Here is a 20,153-nt window from a genome sequence, read left to right as displayed (position 1 = left end):
TATCTGGCAAAAAAACCGACACGTGTCCAAATCCGTCAATATAGGTTATAAATAATTCGATACACCTTTTGAATGACCTGAAGACATTAAATTCTCAGAGGACAGTGGGATAGGAATGTTTTAAGCAGATTCCAGTGGGGTAGCCATATTAGTCTGTTACAGCAAAAAAAAAACCAACCCAAATAATTCAAGTCACAGTTTTCTTTTTATTCCAGGGGGTGAATGGCAAGAAAGTAAAGATGAGGAGTGTTTTCAGCTGGGAAGACCTATGCAAAGCGAACCAAGCAGGGCATCTCTGAGTGGAGCAAAAGGAATGATTTTTCAGGGACCTAAAACAGAAGAAGAGTTTGTAAGTCGAGAGGAACAAGGAAGTTGTGCTCAATTCGATTCGGTGAGGAGGAGTTCTTCGGGCAATCAAAGTTTAATTGAAGTAGCCATCTGTGGGAGAGAAATGGGGGACAAAGTCTGTCGGGAAGGTCGGGCACCCCAGAGAAGACAGAAATCGTTTGTCTGCTCAGAGTGTGGGAAAATCTTTGTTCGGAATTCAGCCCTGAATAACCACAAGACCACACATACAGGAGAGAAGCCGTTTCAGTGTTCAGTCTGTGGGAAATGCTTTGGATATAAAGCACTTCTTGTTCGACACGGAAGATCCCACGCAGAAGAAAAGCCATACAAATGCTTAGTCTGTGGGAAAACCTTCAGCTGTAGTACCATCCTTGCCATCCACGAACGAACCCACACAGGAGAGAAGCCCTACACTTGCTCAGAGTGTGGGAGAAGCTTTAATCAGAAAACACACCTCATCAAACATCAGCGGACTCACACAGGAGAGAAACTGTATCCCTGCTTAGAGTGTGACAAAAGCTTTACCCGTCGATCGACCCTTACTGCTCATAGGAGAAGTCACACGGGGGAGAGACCGTACAAATGTTCCGAATGCGGGAGAAGTTTCAGTCAGAAATCTCACCTGACCACTCACAAGAGGATTCACACGGGAGAGAAACCACATACGTGCCCGCACTGTGGGAACTGCTTCAGTCGAAAATTCGATCTTCTCTTACATGAGAGGACGCACACGGGTGAGAAGCCGTACCGGTGCTCGGAATGTGGGAAGAACTTCTGTCAGAGCTCCCAGCTTTTTGTCCACAGAAGAATCCATACCGGAGAGAAACCGTTCAGATGCTCAGAATGTGGGAAAAGTTTCCGTTGGGAGGGCAGCCTCAAAGCACACGTGAGAAACCACGCAGGGGACAGGCCGTACGCCTGCTCAGACTGTGGGAAAAGCTACAGCAAATCGACCCACCTTATTAGGCACAAGGTGACCCACATGGGAGAGAAACTGTACATGTGCCCAGACTGCGGGAAAAGACTTAGTAGTAAGTCGGCTTTAGTTGAGCATAAAAGGGTACACACGGGGGAGAGACCGTATACCTGTCCGGACTGTGGGAAAAGCTTCACCCGGAGCTCGAACCTTCGAGCTCACCTGAGGATCCATACCAGAGAGAAGCCATTTGTCACATAGATATCATGTACTGTCACGCCGGGACTTCCAAATGTATTACTAACCACTTTAATGGTGAGGATGTAGAGGGTGAGCTGTCTGCCACTGTGCCTCTCACCCAGTTTCTTCCTCGGTTATGCTGGCTCTGAAAGCAAGATCGAATTGTATCCCAGTGCAAAATGAGGGAGGTAGGTGGATAACAGGACTCAGGGAGGGACTAGGTCGCACACTAAGCCTTGGGGGTGGGGGAGAATCCATATGCAGGAAAAGATGATAAAGTCGTGTGTCACAAAGACTAAAAAGAATCATTATTTGGACAAGCTTTTGTGGACTGTTTTGCCAGACACTTGCAATAATGGCTTTAAATTAGGGGCGGAAAAGTACAGGCTAGATCGTAGGAAAAACTGTTTCACAGTCAGAGTTGTGCCACAATGGAGCCAGCTGCCTCGGGAGGAGGTGAGCTCCCCCTCACTGGCAATCTTCAAGCAGCGGCTGGAGGGATGCTCTAGGCTGATCCTGCACTGAGCAGGGGGTTGGACTGTAGGTCCCCTGTCAGCTCTGTGATTCTATGAAATGCGGCATTGAGTTTGCAGGTGTACAAACCAAACAGGATGGGAGAGAGTCATTAAACGGGGAGGCCACAACAAGGCCGGGTCTTGATTTGGACCAGATCTTGATTTTGTCTCTGCCCTGCAGTGCAACTTATCCAGTCCGAGTAGGCATGGATCAGTGAACCCATGAAGCTGCCTTACGCTGAATCAGACCACTGGTCCCTCAAGGTCAGCACTGTCAACTTCGACTGGGATGGGCTTTCCAGGGGCTGAGGTTTTTCACATCACCTCTGAACCGATCCTTACTGGAGATGCTGGGGATTGAAACTGGGACCTTCTGCATCTGAAGCCGCCGCTTTACCACTGATCCGCGGCCCCTCCCGACTGAACGTCCAGGTCTGGTCACCGCAGCTCAAAAAAGATACAGCATTGGAAGAGGTGCAGAAAAGGGCAACTAAAATGATTGAAGGGGATGGAACACTTTCCCTATGAAGAAAGGAGCTATACCACAGCCACACTGGCTCTCTGTGGTCAAGGTGTTTCATAACACTGAGGGTGCGTTCAGACGGGGCATTTGCAACGGTATAGGTGCCGGTAGGAATCGGTGTACTTACCGGCGTTCACACGGCGAACATCTGCCTTCCGTCCCTAACCGTTGCAAAGAGCTTTAAACCATTGTATTCTGCCACTAGGTCCCCAAGTGGTAGTATCCTGAGTGCAACGGTTGTAATCGCTTTACCCCCCCCCCCCCCGTCTGATCGCTCTCCACCTTAAAACTTTAAAGGTAAGTCCTCTCTTCAGGGCATGCTTTTCGGGACGGGGTGTTTTGCACATGCGCGAAGATCGCCCATTCTATGGATGGCATTGGCTGCCTATGCGCATGCTCAAACTGAGTTTAAAAAAAACCCCGCTGACGCCCGCTGTGTGTGAACGGGCATACAGTGATGGGCTCCGCAGACAGGAGGTAAGTGTGATCGCGTTTCAGCCGGCATGCCGGTTGAAACGCCCCGTCTGAACGCACCCTGAGTGTCTATAGCCCAGGTTTCCATCAGGAAACTATGAGATTTGTATTTCATTTTGAGTTTTATTTTGCACCTCTTCCTATCTTTATACTGAAATGGCCTCTCTTTTGGCCCTAGAATAAATAATCTGCTACATTTTTGTCCGAGCTCTTGAGGGAAACAGCTGTGGGAGAACTTGTGACTGACCCAAGGTCACACCAGCAGCTGCATGTGGAGGAGTGGGGGATCAAACCTGGTTCTCCCAGATTAGAGTCCGCCACTCTTAAGGGAGGGAAGGTCTCTTCAGTCACCATGGCTAGTAGACTTATCCTCTGCAAATCTATCTAATCCTCTCTTGTAAAGCTGTTTACTCCTATGGCCATCACTACATCCTCTGGTAGCTAATTCCATATTTAATCAATATTCCCTAGGGAACAAAAGGGGGGAAAGTATAAATAGAGAAGGGTGTAGGTTTTTTAAAAAATAATGTAGATAAGAATGTAGCTCAGAGAGACACAAAACTGATGGTGTGTTTGGCTGGGTGGGGTGCAGTTTAAAGGATTCAAGGCGACTTGTGGTTAGGAGCGTGGACTCTAATCTGGGAGAACTGGGTTTGATTCCCCACTCCTCCACATGTAGCTGCCGGTGTGATTTTGGATCAGTCATAAATTCTTTCAGAGCTGTTCTCTCAAGGGCAGTTCCTGCGAGAGCTCTCTCAGCCCCATCGACCTCAAAGGGTATCTATTGCGGGGAGGGGAAAGGAAGAGATTGTAAACTGCTCTGAGACTCCTGCGGGTAGTGAAGAGGGGGGTATAAATCCAGTCTCTTCTGTCTTAAAGTCTGCCACACTGCCTAGGGTTGCCAGGTTTGAATGACAAGCCGGCGGGGGACTTAGGGGAGGGAAGAGGTCCCTTGGTTCCTACAATGTCGCTTCCTCATTTCCCCTTAATAAACTAACCCCTTTGCAGCATTTCCGCCTGTGGGGCAAAGCACCCCTGGCTCCCCTCCCTCAAGAGTGAATGTGAATGTGAAATGGGGCTTGTTCCATCCTGCAGGTGTTACTGATTGATCTCTCTGCCTGCATCGCCTTTATCCTCTTCAAGGCCAGAGCTGGGAAAGTGGTAATTAACTCCTCCTGAGCACCTGGGGCCCACAGAATGGGAGGGAGGAGGTCAGGAGTGGTGAGGTAATTTTCTAGAGGGTTCCAGCAAGGCTGTGTGCCGATTGGATGTCATCGTCATCACCTGATGCTGCTTAATAAAAAAAAACACACCAAACCTATAATTGAGCTAAGAGCCCGGAAGAAAGAGGCTAGCTTGGACTGCAGGGTAGAGAACGAGACAGCTGCAGCCTTTGACTCGTGGACTTAAGGTTTGTGCCATCTAAGGCAAGCTCTGAAAGTGTGTTAGACGGTTAAGCTAGTTTTCTTGGGGTTTTTCCCTGCTAAAAGATTTTAGAATGTTGTGTTGCCGGCGGGATAAATTGTTGTTTTGACAGAGATTGAATAAAACTTCATAATATTTTAATGATATGGAAAAGGTTTGGTTACTTGCGTACAACACAGCCCTGAGGACCTAAGGGGTTCGGCTGTGGACTCTTTGACACCCCCCTTCTTCTCTTTCCTGTAACAAATTGGATTTTGTTTTTAAAATATTTCCCTGTTCCCCTTTGTTAAGGATTTTCCACATGAGCACATTGTACATGCTCTCCTTTACTTTTGGTACTTCCAGATATCATTTTGTTCAAATTTAGGAATGCTTATCAGGGCTTCTTTGTCCCACGTATCTGTTTTCACATATCTTTATGGTAGTTGTTGTAGGCACTGCTTTGTTTCTTTCACCTTGCAGTAAATTTCTTCTATAAACTGCTGCTTTTTGAGGGGTAATACTTTTTTTTTAAACAGAGTTTATGCTATGAGAGCCAGTTTGGTGTAGTGGTTAAGTGCACGGACTCTGATCTGGGAGAACCGGGTTTGATTCCCCACTCCTCCACTTGCACCTGGCTGGATGACCTTGGGCAAGCCATAGTTCTGATAACAGCTGTTCTTGAAAAAGAGCAGTTTGTGTCAGAGCTCTCTCAGCCCCACCCACCTCACAGGGTGTCTGTTGTGGGGCGGGGGAGGGAAAGGAGTTTGTAAGCCGCTCTGAGACTCCAAGTGAAGGGCGGGGTATAAATCCAATCTCTTCTTCTCTTCTTCTATGAATACTGTAACCTGTGAAAGTGTTTATTTTCTCCAGGGCCCAGCTGTCCCCAAATTTCCCCTTCCAGAACTTTTGACTTTATAGTTAAAAGTACTGTTCTTAATCTCTCTATTAATACACTCCTACATTTTCTGTTCTACCTTTAAAAAAAAAAACCTGCCACCAGCCAAATTTGGACACCTGATCTGTCGGGCTCACACTGTCTGTGCCAAAACACATCACTGTGGGAAAAGCAATCACCATTATGCAATATGCTCTCACAATGGAAAGGTATTGTCCCTTTAATATGATCAAGAATTTTATAAAAAATTTCCTTTTAGTAGAACACCCAAGAATTTTACATCAATTCTTAAATGAGGAATGTCTTCTTTCGTAGCAATTCCTAGATAATGTTTACCAGTGTAGCACATTTTGTCGGGGAATTGGCTTAAGCATTTTACGTGGATACAGATTATGCTTTTGCATACAGGGAACAGCAATTTCTTACATAAAGAATGTATATTCTGAGCAACAGTTTGTGTCATCAAAATCCATGTTAGAGTTGTTTTACCTGTTTTTAATATACTGGGAAAGGGGACCGGGGGGGGGGGACAGTTACAAAAAATTAACAAACCATGAAGTTCTTGTCAGGTACCCACATATTGTTATTTTGGACTAAGAAGTGCAGTTGGTATATGCTCAGAGTAACTTTTCTTGCCCTTCTTATTCCTTTTCTCTTGGGAATCAGTCATATCACTGAAAGCAGATTCCAGACCAAAACCCCCCTAGCTAGGGTTGCCAAATAAGCAAGAATCTGTTTTTTAAAAAGCACACCAGTCTAACTTGTTATTTGCCTTAGTCAACAGCTTGATGGGCAGAAATCAGCAGGAGCTTTTCACCGTATGGAAAGCAAGATTAGGGATTGAGGAACAAGAGGGGGGATGTACCAAGCTTATTTCCTAAACTCCTGCCTTTCCAAGCACACCCTTTTCTCCAGACTTCAGGTTGAAAAGTTCCAAACTCAGCTTCACTTTTTACCATCGGTCTGTTCAAGCCACCCACAATGCCTCCCACTCTTCTCTAAAGAATCACAATACCCTGGAGGTAGCATTCCAGGAAGCAGAACTGGTTTGAAAGCCCAGTTGTGGAAGGTGCTGTCAAATCTCAGCTGACCGTGTAGGGTTTTCCAGGCCAGAGAGAAACAGGGGTGTTTTGCCATTGCCTGCCTCTGCATAGCGACCGTGGACTTCCTTGCTAGTCTCCCATCCAAGGACTAACCAGGGCTGACCCTGCTTGGCTTCCACTATCCATCGAGTTCAGACTAACCTGGGCCACTCAGGGCAGGGCTCTGAAAGCCGACTACAGCCGACAGAAACTGCGCCTTAGGGGTAAGCAGGCGAAATAACCAGTGGAATCCAACCAACTTTTCCAAGGTGAAAAGGAAAAGAAGGGGTCCCTTCCCAAAAAGATTATGCTGGGTATCATGGGACCTGAACAGGCAAAAGCAATAAAGTAAGGGAGTAATAAAGAAAGGGAATTGGAACAAAACTGAGTGAAAAAGCTGGCTGGATCAAACCCAAGGCTTACGGAACTCGTGCAGATGAAATATCGAATAAGCACCGATGAAAGGTACATTAGGGCATTTCATGCGATGCAGAGTGGTCTGTCAGGAATCTGGGAAGAGCATCCACTGCTGCAAGGGATCTACAAAGGAAATTAAATAAGCACAACCAGTCCACAAGATGGCAGGGTTTAGTGGCAGCTATTTTCTTAACCAACAAGAGGCTGGTTAAAAAATTGACCAAATGTTACAGATTGGTCAGTATTGATACACAAAATCTGTGCCTGTGTGCTCCCGTGCCGAATTGGAAACAGACAGTCGGAGTCCAACGAGTTAGATGAGTATCTGTTTAATGCATTGAAAACGGGGAATACAGGGCTGAATGCCTTGGCATCAGTATGGGCCATTTATGTCAAACCCACTTTTCTCCCACAAGGTAAAGATGGAACACTCTGTCTGGGGCAGTGATGCTTTGACATCTTGGTGCTTGGGGGGCAACAGTGGGAGGGCTTCTGGAGTTCTGGCCCCGCTGGTGGACCTCCTGATTGCACCTTGGTTTGGCCACTGTGTGACAGGGTATTGGACTGGATGGGTCACTGGCCTGATCCAAGATGGCTTCTCTTGTGTTCTCCCTCATTGCTGGGGCAAAATTGCTTAAATAAATAATGAATAACAGGGCCAAAAAGGAATGGCAGTATGAGACACAGTTGTGACGGCTACATATGTGCTGTGGAATGGGTCAGGAAACATACACTTGAGGGTATTTGGATACCATTTAAATTATATTTGATGTAGCATTTTTCCTGCACAGTTTTGCAGAGTTCTTGTATGCTTTTCCTTCTGCGTGGATCTTCTTATGCGTGTTAAGGTTTGATGTCCTGCTGATGCTTTTCCCACACTCCAAGCACATATACGGTTTCTCTCCTGTGTGCACCCTTTGATGGACTATAAGGGCGGAGTTGCAATCAAAGATTTTCCCACAATCCAGGCACTTGTATGGTTTCTTGGCCGCGTGGATCCTCTTGTGCCTAATAAGTTCAGACTCCTTCTCATAGCTTTTCCTGCACTCTGAGCATTCATGCGGTTTCTCTTCTGTGTGCATCTTTTTATGGGCTAAGAGCTCAGAGTTTCCGTCAAACCTTTCTTTACAGTCGGGGCATTTGTATGGTTTCTTGGCTGTGTGGGTTCGCTTGTGCCTAGTTAGTTGGGACTCCCTGTTGTAGCTTCTCCAGCAGTCTGGGCACTTGTGCGGTTTGTCCCCTGTGTGTGTCCTGTTGTGCATTTTAAGGCTGCCTTCCCAACGAAAGGCCTTCCCACACTCGAGGCATTTGAAAGGTTTCTCTCCCGTATGGATTCTTTTGTGGAGAAAGAGCTGAGTACTCTGAGTGAACCTTTTCCCACATTCTGGGCACCCATGTGGTTTCTCTCCCATGTGGGTTTCCTTGTGTCTGATAAGGTGGGATGACTTACTATAGCTTTTACCACAGTCTGAACAGGAATACGGCCTATCTCCAGCATGGTTCCTCATGTGTATCCTAAGGCTGCCTTCCCAACGGAAGCTTTTCCCGCACTCTGAGCATCTGTATGGCTTCTCTCCAGTGTGGATTCTTTCATGCACGAAAAGGTTTGAGCTTTGACTGAAGCGTTTCCCACATTCTGAACACCGATAGGGTTTCTCTCCGGTATGTGTTCTCTCATGTATGAGGAGGTCATTTGTTTGACGAAAGCGAGTCCCACACTGCAGACACATATGTGGCCTCTCCCCAGTGTGGATTCTTCTGTGGGTGCTAAGGTGCGACCTCTGACTAAAGCTTTTCCCACATTCGGGGCATATGTATGGTTTCTCTCCAGTGTGACTTCGTTCATGGATTATAAGGTTGGACCTACAGCTGAAACTTTTGTCACATTCTATGCAGGGATAGAGTTTCTCTCCTGTATGAGTCCGCTGATGGCTCACAAGATGGCTTCTCTTGGTAAAGTCTCTCCCACACTCTATGCAAGTATAGGGCTTCTCTCCTGTATGTATTCTTATGTGATCTGAGAGGATAGTACTTGTACCGAAGGTTTTCCCACAGACTAAGCATTTGTATGGCTTTTCTTCTGTGTGGGATCTTCCATGTCTTGCAAGAAGTGCCTTATATCCAAAACATTTCCCACAAACTAAACACCGATGTGGCTTCTCGCCTGTATGGGTTGTCTGATGGTCAGAAAGAGCCGAATTTGAAACAAAGCCTTTCCCACACTCTGAGCATATACACACTTTCTTTCTTTTGCGGACTGGCTTAACCTTGAGGAGACCGGAGTTATTCCTTAATTTTTCTCTACATTCAGCATTCCCCATTTCTATCACACATAAAGCAGCATTGGTTAACTCTTGCCTGTCCAAAGGAGAATCCCTTGTTGCTGGGTCAAAATATGCATGGCTTCCTAAGTTTTGCAGACTTCTACATGTTTCACGAATTTCAGATCCATGAAAAATAATTTCTTTTGCTTGGCTTATTGGTACACCATTAAGTTTGCTCTGCTCTGGTCCTCCCAGCTGACCACTGTCCTCCTGACTTACTTTCCCATCACCTGCCGGAACAAAAGGGAACAGCGTTTTGATTCAGGCCTGCCACAAACGAATGGAAAATCAACTTCTCACTTTTATTGTGTATCGTTTTAGGCAGACAGATTCAATTGTTGGCAGGGTCTCTGCTTTGGCATGAGAACAGTTAGACCAAAAACTCAGCATTCTTACCCACCGTGATTCCAGGATCTGAAGGTGACACACCCCCTAACTGTTTGCCTCCTGCATTTGGTGCTCAGGCATACTGCCTCTGAACAGAGAAGTTCCACTCCAATATTATGAGGTTGAGAGACCTGTTTAAGTTTGCCCAATCCTTTTCTCCAGACCGTCTAAGCTAGTGACAATCTACATGGTTCCAAACAATGAATTCTTCAAGGTTATGCAACTATCCGTTTGTGACTTTGTCATCCGTTTAGGTAATAGAAGAAGAGATTGGATTTATACCCCGCCCTTCACTACCCAAAGGTGTCTCAGAGCGGCTTACAAACTCCTTTCCCTTCCCCTCCCCACAAAAGACACCCTGTGAGGTGGGTGGGGCTGAGAGAGCTCTGACAGAAAGTGCTCTTTTCCAAGGACAGCTGTGCCAGAGCTTGTGACTGACCCAAGGTCACATCAGCAGGTGCCAGTGGAGGAGTGGGGAATCAAACCCGGTTCTCCCAGATTAGAGTCCGCACACTTAACCACTACACCAAACTGGCATTGTGATACATCTATTCAGGGCTTTTTTTTCTTTTTGAAAAAGATGCCGGAACTCTCAAGAGGGGAAATGAAGTTTTCAGTCTGCATACTGAGAACGCATGAACTTTTAAACATTTTTTTAAAGAGTTTTGTCGAAGAGTTTCCAGAACTCTGTTCTGGCACATTCCCACAGAAAAAGAGCCCTGATCCTACTTCATTTTCAAATGCTCTATAAGAAATGCCTTTTCTTATCACTGCCTCAAAATAAGAGCCACCTAGACACGACAGTATCCTCTTGCCCGCCACAAGGATACTGCTGCCATTTTCATCATTTAAAAATGCAGCAAGGGCCCAGTGCTGATCAGTAGGGTTACCATTCCTTAGGTGGCACGTAGAGGTCTCCTGCTATTACAACTGATGTCCAGGCAACCAAGTTGGATAGCCGTGTTTGTCGCCTCTGTAGCAGTGGAACAGAGCAGGAGAGTCCAATAGCACCATAAAAAGGTAAAGGTTCCATTGCTCGAAAGCCAGTCGAGTCCGACTCTAGGGTTGCGGTGCTCATCTCCGTTTCAAAGCCGAAGAGCCAGCGCTGTCCGAAGACGTTTCCGTGGTCATGTGGCCGGCATGACCGCACGGAACATAAAGCCTAACAAACTATGTGGCAGGGGATGAGCTTTCGTGAGTCACGGCTCACTCCAGATGTACAGATACGAAGAAGGGAGCGGTGACTCACGACGGCTCCTCCCCTGCCACATATTTTGTCAGTCTTCATGGTGCTCCTGGACCCTTGCTCTTTCCTACTGCTACAGATGATCGAGATGATCAGTTCCTCTGGAGAAAATGGGTGTTCTGGAGGACGGGCTCAATGGCATTATGCCCTGCTGAGGCCCTTCCCCTCCCCAAACCCTGCCTACCTCAGGCCCCACCCTGCCCCCATGTCTCCAGGTATTTCCCAACTGGGACCTGGCAACCAGTGTTCCCTCTAAGCTGAGTTAGTGTGAGCTAGCTCACAGTTTTTCAGCCTCCGGCTCACACACTTTTGTCTCAGCTCAGGAAGGAGGGCTCCAGAGCAGACTAATTTATGCAGTAGCCAAATCGCTCACTCACCACTTTAATGCCAGTCGCTCACAAAGTAGAATTTTTGCTCACAAGACTCCACAGCTTAGAGGGAACATTGCTGGCAACCCTACAGTCCTACAGCGCAGCGGGCTGAGGCACATGTGTGTGTGTGTGTCCGTCCCCCCATGTCTTGTCAAGTGTCAAAACAGCCTCACTCCCTGCCCTGCAGCTGTTTTGGCACTTGAAATTGGGGGGGGGAGATAAGACTGCCCCACTGCAAGCCCAATCGGCTTTGTACCCTTTAAAAGAGCAGTGGTGGACTCATGGCAGCCACGAAAACAGTGTCCCCTTTAGTTTTGCCCCTAAGAATTAGCAAATAAGGCAAAAAGCACTGCAAAAAACACTCTTGACCATCGAAGGATTCAGGTACCCAAATCCTTACCCAGCAAACTGGCCTCCCCATCACCCTCTTGCTTGGCCTCCATCTTCTGGGTCTCTGATGGATTCAGGTCTGATGAGGGGAAATCTAGCAGTCTTGGCACCTGAAGGAGATAAATGTTGAGGAGACTGGGAAAGTGATTCATGCTATAGATATGACTATTCTGCCTCCTGATTCAAACAGCTTTCCCCACTCCAGTCACAAGTCTGGGGAATGGAGCTGTCTTTCCTTCCCTTTTTTCCTATCTCACCACTTAGGGTGTCCATGTCTGGCACGGACCTGAGCCTGTGCCTTCTCCGTCATAGCTCCAGCTCTGTGGGACGGGCTCCCTGAAGAGGTGGCGGGGTCCCCTCCTTGGGAGATCTTCAGGCGGTGCTTCAAGGCCTGCCAATTTGCCAGGGCTTTTGAAGGGGTGTGAATGGAAGGCATCTTTTAAGGAGGGAGCAGGGAAAGATTTGGGGTCTGTTATTTTATTATGGTTTTGACTGTCTTCTCACTGTTGTTGTAAACTGCCTTGAACCATGAAGAAAGGTGAGGTGTAAATATTTTAATAAACAAATAAGCAAAGCATGGAAGAAGAAGAAGAGATTGGATTTATACCCCGCCTTTCACTTGGGAGTCTCAGAGCATCTTATAATCTCCTTTCCCTCCATTCCTGTGAGGGGCTCTTTCGAGAACTGCTCTTGAGAGAACAGCTCTGAGAGAACTGTGGCTTGCCCAAAGTCACCAAGCAGCTGCATGTGGAAGAGTGGGGAATCAAACCCGGTGCTCCCAGATTACACCAAACTGACCCTTATGTGGTGCTTCTAAGGCTTATAGAAATGACCCTGCCTCCAGACAGTTCTCTTCTGGATAACTTGCAAGACTCTTCCCAGGTTCAATCCCTGGCATCTCCAGCTAAAAAGGCATTAGGTGATGAGAAAGACCCCTGCCTGAGACCTTGGAGAGCTGCTGCCAGTCGGAATGGACAATACGGACTTCAATGGACCAGTGGTCTGATTCAGTAGAAGGCAGCTTCATGTGTTCCCTGCCACCTTCCTCCAAAGTTCACTTGGATTTGACTCCACTTTTCTTTCTCAGGCTACAAACGGCAGCCCTGGTTGAGAAGTACAACCTGGGGGGAGCTGTCCAGCTCAGACTCTGTGTGCGGGACCATTTCTTCTCCTCCCAGCCAGCCTTGGGGCTCCTTTTTAGCTCCTCCCCCCCTTCTTTGTTCTCCTTCCCTTCAACTCACCTGCTTCCTGCAGCATTCACACTGAACACCCTGGAGAATCCACACCATTCCCCCATTCCTGGCTATTGCGAATAGCCGGGGCAGCCAAAGAAAGGGAAGAAGGGGCGTGTTGGGAAGAAAGCTCCGGTTTCTGGGCCTCTCTAGAAATCAGAGCTCAGTGCATTTAACCCCTTCTAGCATATCTTGGGGAATTAGCTGGGTGGCCAGGTTGCCTGTCTCCCCCCACCCCCCCAAATAATTCAGCCGGATACAATTCTTCCATTCACTGCACCAGGTAGATTTCTGCGTGCCCTTAGTAGTTACGGATTGCACTGAATTATTCTATGTAATCTGCCGTGAGTCCCAGCAAGAAAAGGGGAATATAAATGACATAAAATAAATTAACAAATAAACCACAGAAGAAAAGAAGGGGCAGGAACTGGCCTGAAACTAGTAGCATCCTTTTAACTCAAGCTTTTCCTCTCCTTGTTAACAGAACTCAGCGGTGTTCATTTAGCAAGGAAGTATAAGAACCATTTGGACATGTTCAGAGGCACACTTTTTTCTTGAGTTTATTACAATGCTGCAAATCTGGCATCTTTTGGGCCTGGAGTGACCAGATGTTGCGTCCCTGACCGTAGTGCCCTTGGGGGAACATATGGATAAAGGCGGTCCCTTCGGTATGTCGGACCCTGGCCATATAGGGCTTTAAAGGTAAGAACCAGCACTTTGAAGCGAATCCTGTACGCTATTGGCAGCCAGTGCAGTGCTTTCAGCACAGACCGGATGTGCTCCCGCCTAGAGAGACCCATCAGCAGCCTGGCTGCAGCATTCTGCACTAGCTGCGGCTTCTGGATTTGCAACAAAGGCAGCCCCATGTAGAAAGCATTTACAGTAGTCTAACCTCGAGGTGACCACGCATGGATCACTGTGGCCAGGTCATTGCAGTCAAGGAAGGGAACCAACTGCCGAGAGAAAGATGGTAAAAGGCCGACTTGGCAGTGGCTGCCCCCTAGGCCTCCATGTTAAAGAGGAGTCCAGGAGCATTCCCAAATAAAGAGGAGTCCAGGAGCATTCCCAAACTCCTAACCTCCGCACCAGAGGCGCCCCATCGAAGGTCAGGAGAGGGACCCTCAACCTCGAACTAAACTTGGCTGGCCTTAAAGGTGCCCCTGGAAACTTTGTTCTCCTGCTTCCGCTTCAGCAAGTAAACCTTCCCCGCCAGGCCCAGCTCTCCAGGTTCCATTTGGACAGGAAGAAATCCGGGCTTTCCCGGCACCGAGCTGCAGTCCTCCATCTGGACATTTTCCTGCTGCGGCCAGAGACGGGGGACTGCCAGGGCAACCCACGTTCCCAGCAATTGGGCGAGCGGTGCGGATTGGCCGGAGGGGTCATTTGGAGGGCTGCGGGGAGCAGGTGAGGGACAGTCACGGGGAGGGGCGGGAGAGAGGAGAGGAACGGGGGGGGGCGGAGAAAAGAGATGGGCAGGGGCTGGCTGAGAAGAAGCAGCCGCTGCTGTGCAGGCGGAGAGCCCAGGGCCGGACCCAGCCCCCAATCCGTGCCAGCCGCATTGCTCTGTTTAGCTCAGGAGCCAGGTCCGGGCATCTTTTGGGCCTGGAGTCACCAGATGTCGCGTCCCCAGCTTACTCAGATTTCTGCTGGGACAGTTTTGTTTGACGCTCGGCCCCTAAGGCAGCCACCCTACCAAGGGGAGCTCTGGATGGAAGAAGTAGCTCCCGGGCCCTGGAGAAAAGAGACCAGCAGTGGCTGGCTGGGAAGAAGCAGCCGCCGCTGTGCAGGCGGAGAGCCCAGAGCTCTGACTCCTCTCTGGCCCCGAGCCGGACCGGCCCCCCCCCTTCCTATTTCCAGGACAGCCTCCTCTCCTAACTGTGTGCCCTGTATTCTGAGGTTCCTTTTGCGCCTCCATCTGTGTTTTGCATTTGCAGAGGGTTTCGTCAGCTCATAGCATGAATTGGTATCTGAAGAAGTGTGCCTGCACAGGAAAGCTTATACCTTGAATAAAACTTTGTTGGTCTTAAAGGTGCCACACTGACAAACCACCACTAAAGCCCTTGGGTAGCTCCTGGAACAAACCAATGCCTCCAACTTCACCTATACCACCGCCCCCTTCCTCGGCCAAACCATCACATCTCCCCACACTGAGACAAGAGCCTCTTCCTAGGTGGAAACCATAGTCAACATTTATCTATTTATTCATTAAATTCAATTTTTAGACCCCACCCACCCCCAGGACAGGGCTCAGGGTGGTGTACATCGGAAAAATCTTTACACATGTTGTAATAAACATGAAGAGGCCACTATTTCAATCAGCAGCCAGGAAAGCAGCTCTTCTTTTCAGGGAACAGACCCATCCTTTCCTCACCATTCCCATACCAGAGTGTCCCATCTCAGTGCAGAAGGGAGAGCATTTAGGCTTCACGCAAGGTAAGGCCTTCCAGTACCACACAATCGGAGGCCGCATCATGGGAGGTAGTGTTGGTGAGCAAGGAGCACCACCATCAACTTCCAACCAGGAACACTGCTGAGAGACCCCTGGTGCTGAAGAATTCTTCACCTCCATTAATTCAATAGTTTACAGTAGCATTCAGCAACTGGCAACACCTCAGGAAGCGTTAATCCTGTGACAGAGGTACATTTTAGGATAACCGACCTGTTTTTGGTATGATGGATTTTATGATGGATTTTAAGTTGTATTTTTATGCATTTGTGTAAGCCTCCTTAGGAGCTGCGGTGGCTCAAGTGGTTAAGACGCTAAACTGCAGGCTGTGGAAGGTCAGTAGTTCAGCAGTTCGAGACCCGGGTGCCGCATGACGGAGTGAGCTCCCGTCTCTAGTTCCAGCTCCTGCCAACCTAGCAGTTCGAAAGCAAGAAATTGCAAGTAGATAAATAGGGACCACTTCGGTGGGAAGCTAACAGCGTTCCATGCGCCTTGGTGTTTAGTCATGCCAGCCACATGACCACAGAAAACGTCTTCGGACAGCGCTGGCTCTTCGGCTTTGAAACGGAGATGAGTACCGCAACCCTAGAGTCGGACTCGACTGGCTTTCGAGCAAGGGAACCTTTACCTTTAAGCCTCCCTGAGCCTGCCTTGGTAAGGAGGGCGGGGTATAAATCGAATAAAATAAATAACTCAAAAGAGAGGGTGAAGCAAAAGCTCATGAAGAGAACAAGGAGGCGGCACAGAGGATTCCATGGAGTGCCTGTAGTTTTGTTCTGGTTCCCCGTCCCCTTTTCTTTCTGGAACTCGAGAAAGAAAAGGATACATCCATTACGTCTGGATATCCTCAGCGTTTCTGGACAGTTCATTAGGTGTTATCAGTCTTTTTTTATTATATCCATATTTGTGTTAAATTTTTTAACTTGCAGTGTTAGAAGTTAGGTGTAGGAGCTTTTGTATTGTGGGTAGAGGAATTCACCTTTGTTAATCTGATGTTTGATGTTTCCCTTTGGAGTATGAAATAAAATATTTAAAAAAAAGTTTCTCATTGGATCCGCCCTTTGAAGTTCCTTTATAAGGAGGACTGTAAGTTGCTGTTGTTGTTTTGAAATGGCCTCCTTTTGTAATATCTCCACCCTCCCACCTTTGTGTTGTGCATAAACATCAGGAGAAGAAGAGATTGGATTTATACCCCGCCCTTCCCCTCCCCTCAACAGACACCCTGTGAGGTAGGTGGGGCTGAGAGAGCTTTCTCGAGGACTGCTCGTGAGAGAACAGCTCTGAGAGAACTTGTGACTGACCTAAGGTCAGTCCAGCAGCTGCATGTGGAGGAGTGAGGAATCAAACCCGGTCCTCCCAGATTAGAGGTTTTGCTGCCCTTCTGTTTACAGTGGGGCAGCAGCTTTCACTAAGACATGGAATTTGATATGTTTGTATCTGAAGCGTTAATTGCTTTTTCAGCCTTGCAAAACATCCTCACTGTAAAGATGCCTCCATCTCTTTCAGGTGCCAGGGCTGCGCAAGGAGATGTCTGCTGATTTCCCAACATCAGACCTGAATCCTCCAGAGAGCTGGAAGATGGCGTTCCCTGTGCAGGTCAAGCAGGAGGGTGACAGGGAGGCCAGTTTGTTAGGTAAAATGTTGTGTCCCTTGGTTAGGAGATAGTTAAGAGCCTTTTATACAGTTCCTTTTTCTGTCCCCCACTTTTTACTCTGGTGTAGTAAAAAACCCACCAGTTGTTAGTGAGGGATTCTGGAGAAAGGACTGCGGATACAATTAGAACTGGTACAAGTGGGAACCTGCAAGGACTTGCAGGAGGCATCTCATCCCCCCCCCCCTTTCCTCTTTTCTTTTCCGGAAAGACCTCATAGCCTCTCTCCTGTCCCTGGTTCCTTCTCTCCGTCTAGGGGTTTCAACCTACAGGTGAGGCCTGGAGATCTCCTTGAATCATAACAGATCTCCCAACTACCCACTTTAGTCCCCCCCCCCTTAGGATTGCCAGCAGTGTTTCCTCTGAGCTGAGTTAGTGTTTTAGCTAATTTTGTCTTCGCTCAGGAAGGAGGGCTCCAGAGCAAAGTAATTTATGCAGCAGCCAAATCGCTCGCTCACCACTTTGATGCCAGTAGCTCACGAAGTAGAATTTTTGCTCACAAGACTCCACAGCTTAGAGGGGACACTGGCTGCCGGCACTGTTCCATCTAAGCTGAGTGAGTGTGAGCTAGCTCACAGTTTTTTAGCCTCCAGCTCACTCCTTTTTGTCTTAGCTCAGGAAGGAGGGCTCCAGAGCAAACTAATTGATGCAGGAGCCAAATCGCTCGCTCACAACTTTGATGCCAGCAGCTCACAGAGTAGGATTTTTGCTCACAAGACTCCACAGCTTAGAGGGAACATTGGCTGCCGGCTCCAGGTTAGGATATTCCTGGAGATTTGGGTAGGGACCCTTGGAAGGGCAAGGTTTGGGAAGTGAAGCAACCTCAGCAGGATATAATGCCATAGGATCCACCCTCCAAAGCAGATGTTTTCTCCAGGCGAACTGGTCCCGCTCGTCTAGAGATCAGTTCTAATTCTGGGTGGTCTCCTGCCTCCACCTTGGAGGTTGGCTAGTCTAGTTCCCAATTGGCAATGAGGATTTAAAGTCTATGGCATTATACCCTTCTGAAGCCCTTTCTGTCCTTAACCCAGATCCCCCCAAATCTCTAGGAATTTTCTACCTTGAAACTGGCAACACTGTTTCCTTCCCACTCAACAGCCAACCTACCTTTTATCTGCCTGAAATAGTGATAATGCTGCATAAATCAAAATAGGAGTGAATTTTTCTCCCAGCATGGTATGTGATTGATTCAAGGCACAATTCTGCTTTTATTCTGGCAGGTGATGGAAAAGCGAGTGAGGAGGAGAATCATCTACTGGACGGACCAAAGCAGAGTGAACCCAATGTGGTGTCGGTAGCTGCAGCAGAAGGAATTGTGTTACATGGAGCAGAAATTCGTGAAATCCATGGAAGTCAGCAGAAGCTAGAAAGCTGTGCCAATTTCTGCTCAGTTACCACACGATTCCTTTTGAGAAACCAACATTTAATTGAAGCATCTTCCTGTGGGCAAGAAACGGGAGACATTCAAGGTGGGGAAAAGACCAGGCAGAGCTCCACCTTTCTGAAGATTAAGCCAGCCCGCAAGAAAATGAAAACATTTGTATGCGGAGAGTGTGGGAAAGGCTTTGTTTCAAATTCAGCTCTTTCTGACCATCAGACCACCCATACGGGTGAGAAGCCGCATCAGTGTTTAGTTTGTGGGAAAGGCTTTGGATATAAGGCGCTCCTTATGAGACATGAAATATCCCATGTGGACGAAAAGCCCTATAAATGTTTAAAGTGTGGGAAAACCTTTGGTACCAGTACCATCCTCTCAGACCATGTAAGAATCCATACAGGGGAGAAGCCCTATACTTGCATAGAGTGTGGTAGAGACTTCACTAAGAGACATCACCTTCTGAGACACGAGAGGACCCATACAGGAGAGAAACTCTATCCATGCTCAGAGTGTGACAAAAGTTTCAGTTGTAGGTCCAACCTTACAATCCACGAGAGAACTCATACTGGAGAAAAACCGTACAAATGCTCCGAATGTGGGAAAAGCTTCAGTCAGAGATCGCATCTTGGAACTCACAAGAAAATCCACACTGGAGAGAAACCACACACCTGCTCGCAGTGTGGGGCCAGTTTCTGTCAAAGGTACAAGCTTCTCCTACATGAGAGGACACATACAGGAGAGAAACCTTACCGGTGTTCAGAATGTGGGAAGAGGTTCACTCAGAGCGCACACCTTTTTGTACATGAAAGAGTCCACACTGGAGAGAAACCGTACAGATGCTCTGAATGTGGGAAAAACTTTCGCTGGGAGGACAGTCTTAAGATACACATGAGAAACCATGCTGGAGACAGACCGTATCTCTGTTCGCTTTGTGGGAAAAGCTACAGTAAGTCATCCCACCTTATAAGGCACAAGGAAACCCATTTAAGAGAGAAACCATAGTAGTGCTCAGACTTGACTAAAGTTCACCCAGGAATGTAGTAGGTCCTATACAAAATAATCCATAAAGGAAGGACAATCCTGCAATGCTCAGAATGTGTGACCGTGTATCGTTTGGAAAGCAGCCTTTAAAAGCATGAGAAAAACTAACGTGGTGGAGAAAGCCATGAGTGCTTAGACTGCAGAAAATACTTTCGGTTTTTAAAGGTGCACCTATGGAACATAAAAGACTGCATACAACGGAGAACACATAACTATGCAGACTGTGGGGCAAGTTTTCACTGTAACGCTATGCTGTTAATCTGTTAGAGGATATGCACAGGAAAGGAACAATATGAATGATCAGGTTGTGGGGAAAAGCCTCAGGTGTAGTTCAATCCATAGTGCACAGGAGGGGGAAACCAAGGGAGAACTCTAGAAGGGGTGTGGAGGAAAAGCCTTACCTCACTGCCTTTATAATAAGGGAACAAAAGTTTGAGTCCAGTGCAATGCTCCCTCTAAGCTGTGGAGTCTTGTAAGCAAAAAACCAATTTGTGAGCTACCGGCATTAAAGCTGTGAGTGAGCAATTTGGCTGCTGCATAAGTTAGTTTGCTCTGGAGCCATCCCTTCCTGAGCTAAGACAAAATTGAGTGAGCCGGAGGCTAAAAAACTGTGAGCCAGCTCACACTAACTCAGCTTAGAGGGGACACTGGTCCAGTGGCACCTTTAAGACCAACAAGTTTGATTCTGGGTATAAGCTTTTTTATGTGTGTGCACTCTTCTTCAGATGTACACGAAAGTTTATTCCTAGAATTAAACCTTGTTGGTCTTAAAGGTGCTTCTGAATTCAAATTTGTTCTGCTGCTTCAAACCCACTCGGCTACCCACCTGAATTTATCATAAGGGCTACAGTTCTGTTTGATAGCTCCTGT

The 20,153-nt window shown here is 47.6% G+C and overlaps 1 protein-coding gene and 1 long non-coding RNA gene across 2 annotated transcripts; one reads left to right on the top strand and one right to left on the bottom strand.

The window, feature by feature from the left end:
- Positions 1–451: 451 nt before the first annotated feature.
- LOC107118624 (zinc finger protein 658-like) lies at positions 452–19,264 on the top strand. The gene is made up of 2 exons (XM_015420990.1): positions 452–1,454; positions 18,427–19,264. The coding sequence occupies exons 1-2, from the start codon at positions 452–454 to the stop codon at positions 19,242–19,244; spliced, it is 1,821 nt and encodes a 606-aa protein (XP_015276476.1). The 3' UTR covers positions 19,245–19,264.
- Positions 9,301–12,850, bottom strand: LOC107118626. Its single transcript, XR_001482767.1, has 3 exons — positions 12,777–12,850; positions 11,546–11,645; positions 9,301–9,371 (listed from the first exon to the last, which is right to left on the bottom strand). It is a non-coding gene; the product is annotated as an uncharacterized LOC107118626 (long non-coding RNA).
- Positions 19,265–20,153: the final 889 nt, after the last annotated feature.

Source organism: Gekko japonicus, unplaced genomic scaffold (assembly GCF_001447785.1).
Source record: "Gekko japonicus isolate JY-2015 unplaced genomic scaffold, Gekko_japonicus_V1.1 scaffold3515, whole genome shotgun sequence".
NCBI classification, from domain to species: Eukaryota; Metazoa; Chordata; class Lepidosauria; order Squamata; family Gekkonidae; genus Gekko; species Gekko japonicus.
The sequence above is the reverse complement of the archived record's forward strand: the minus strand, read 5'-3'. Positions and strand labels throughout refer to the sequence as shown.

What these genes read in the sequence shown, in the direction of transcription:
- LOC107118624 (XM_015420990.1), top strand. Translation starts at nt 452, where the DNA reads ATGGGGGACAAAGTCTGTCGGGAAGGTCGGGCACCCCAGAGAAGACAG. An exon ending in CTGTCCGGACTGTGGGAAAA is followed by an intron (nt 1,455 to 18,426) that starts GCTTCACCCGGA and finishes AGTGTGGGAAAG; the next exon opens with GCTTTGTTTCAAATTCAGCT.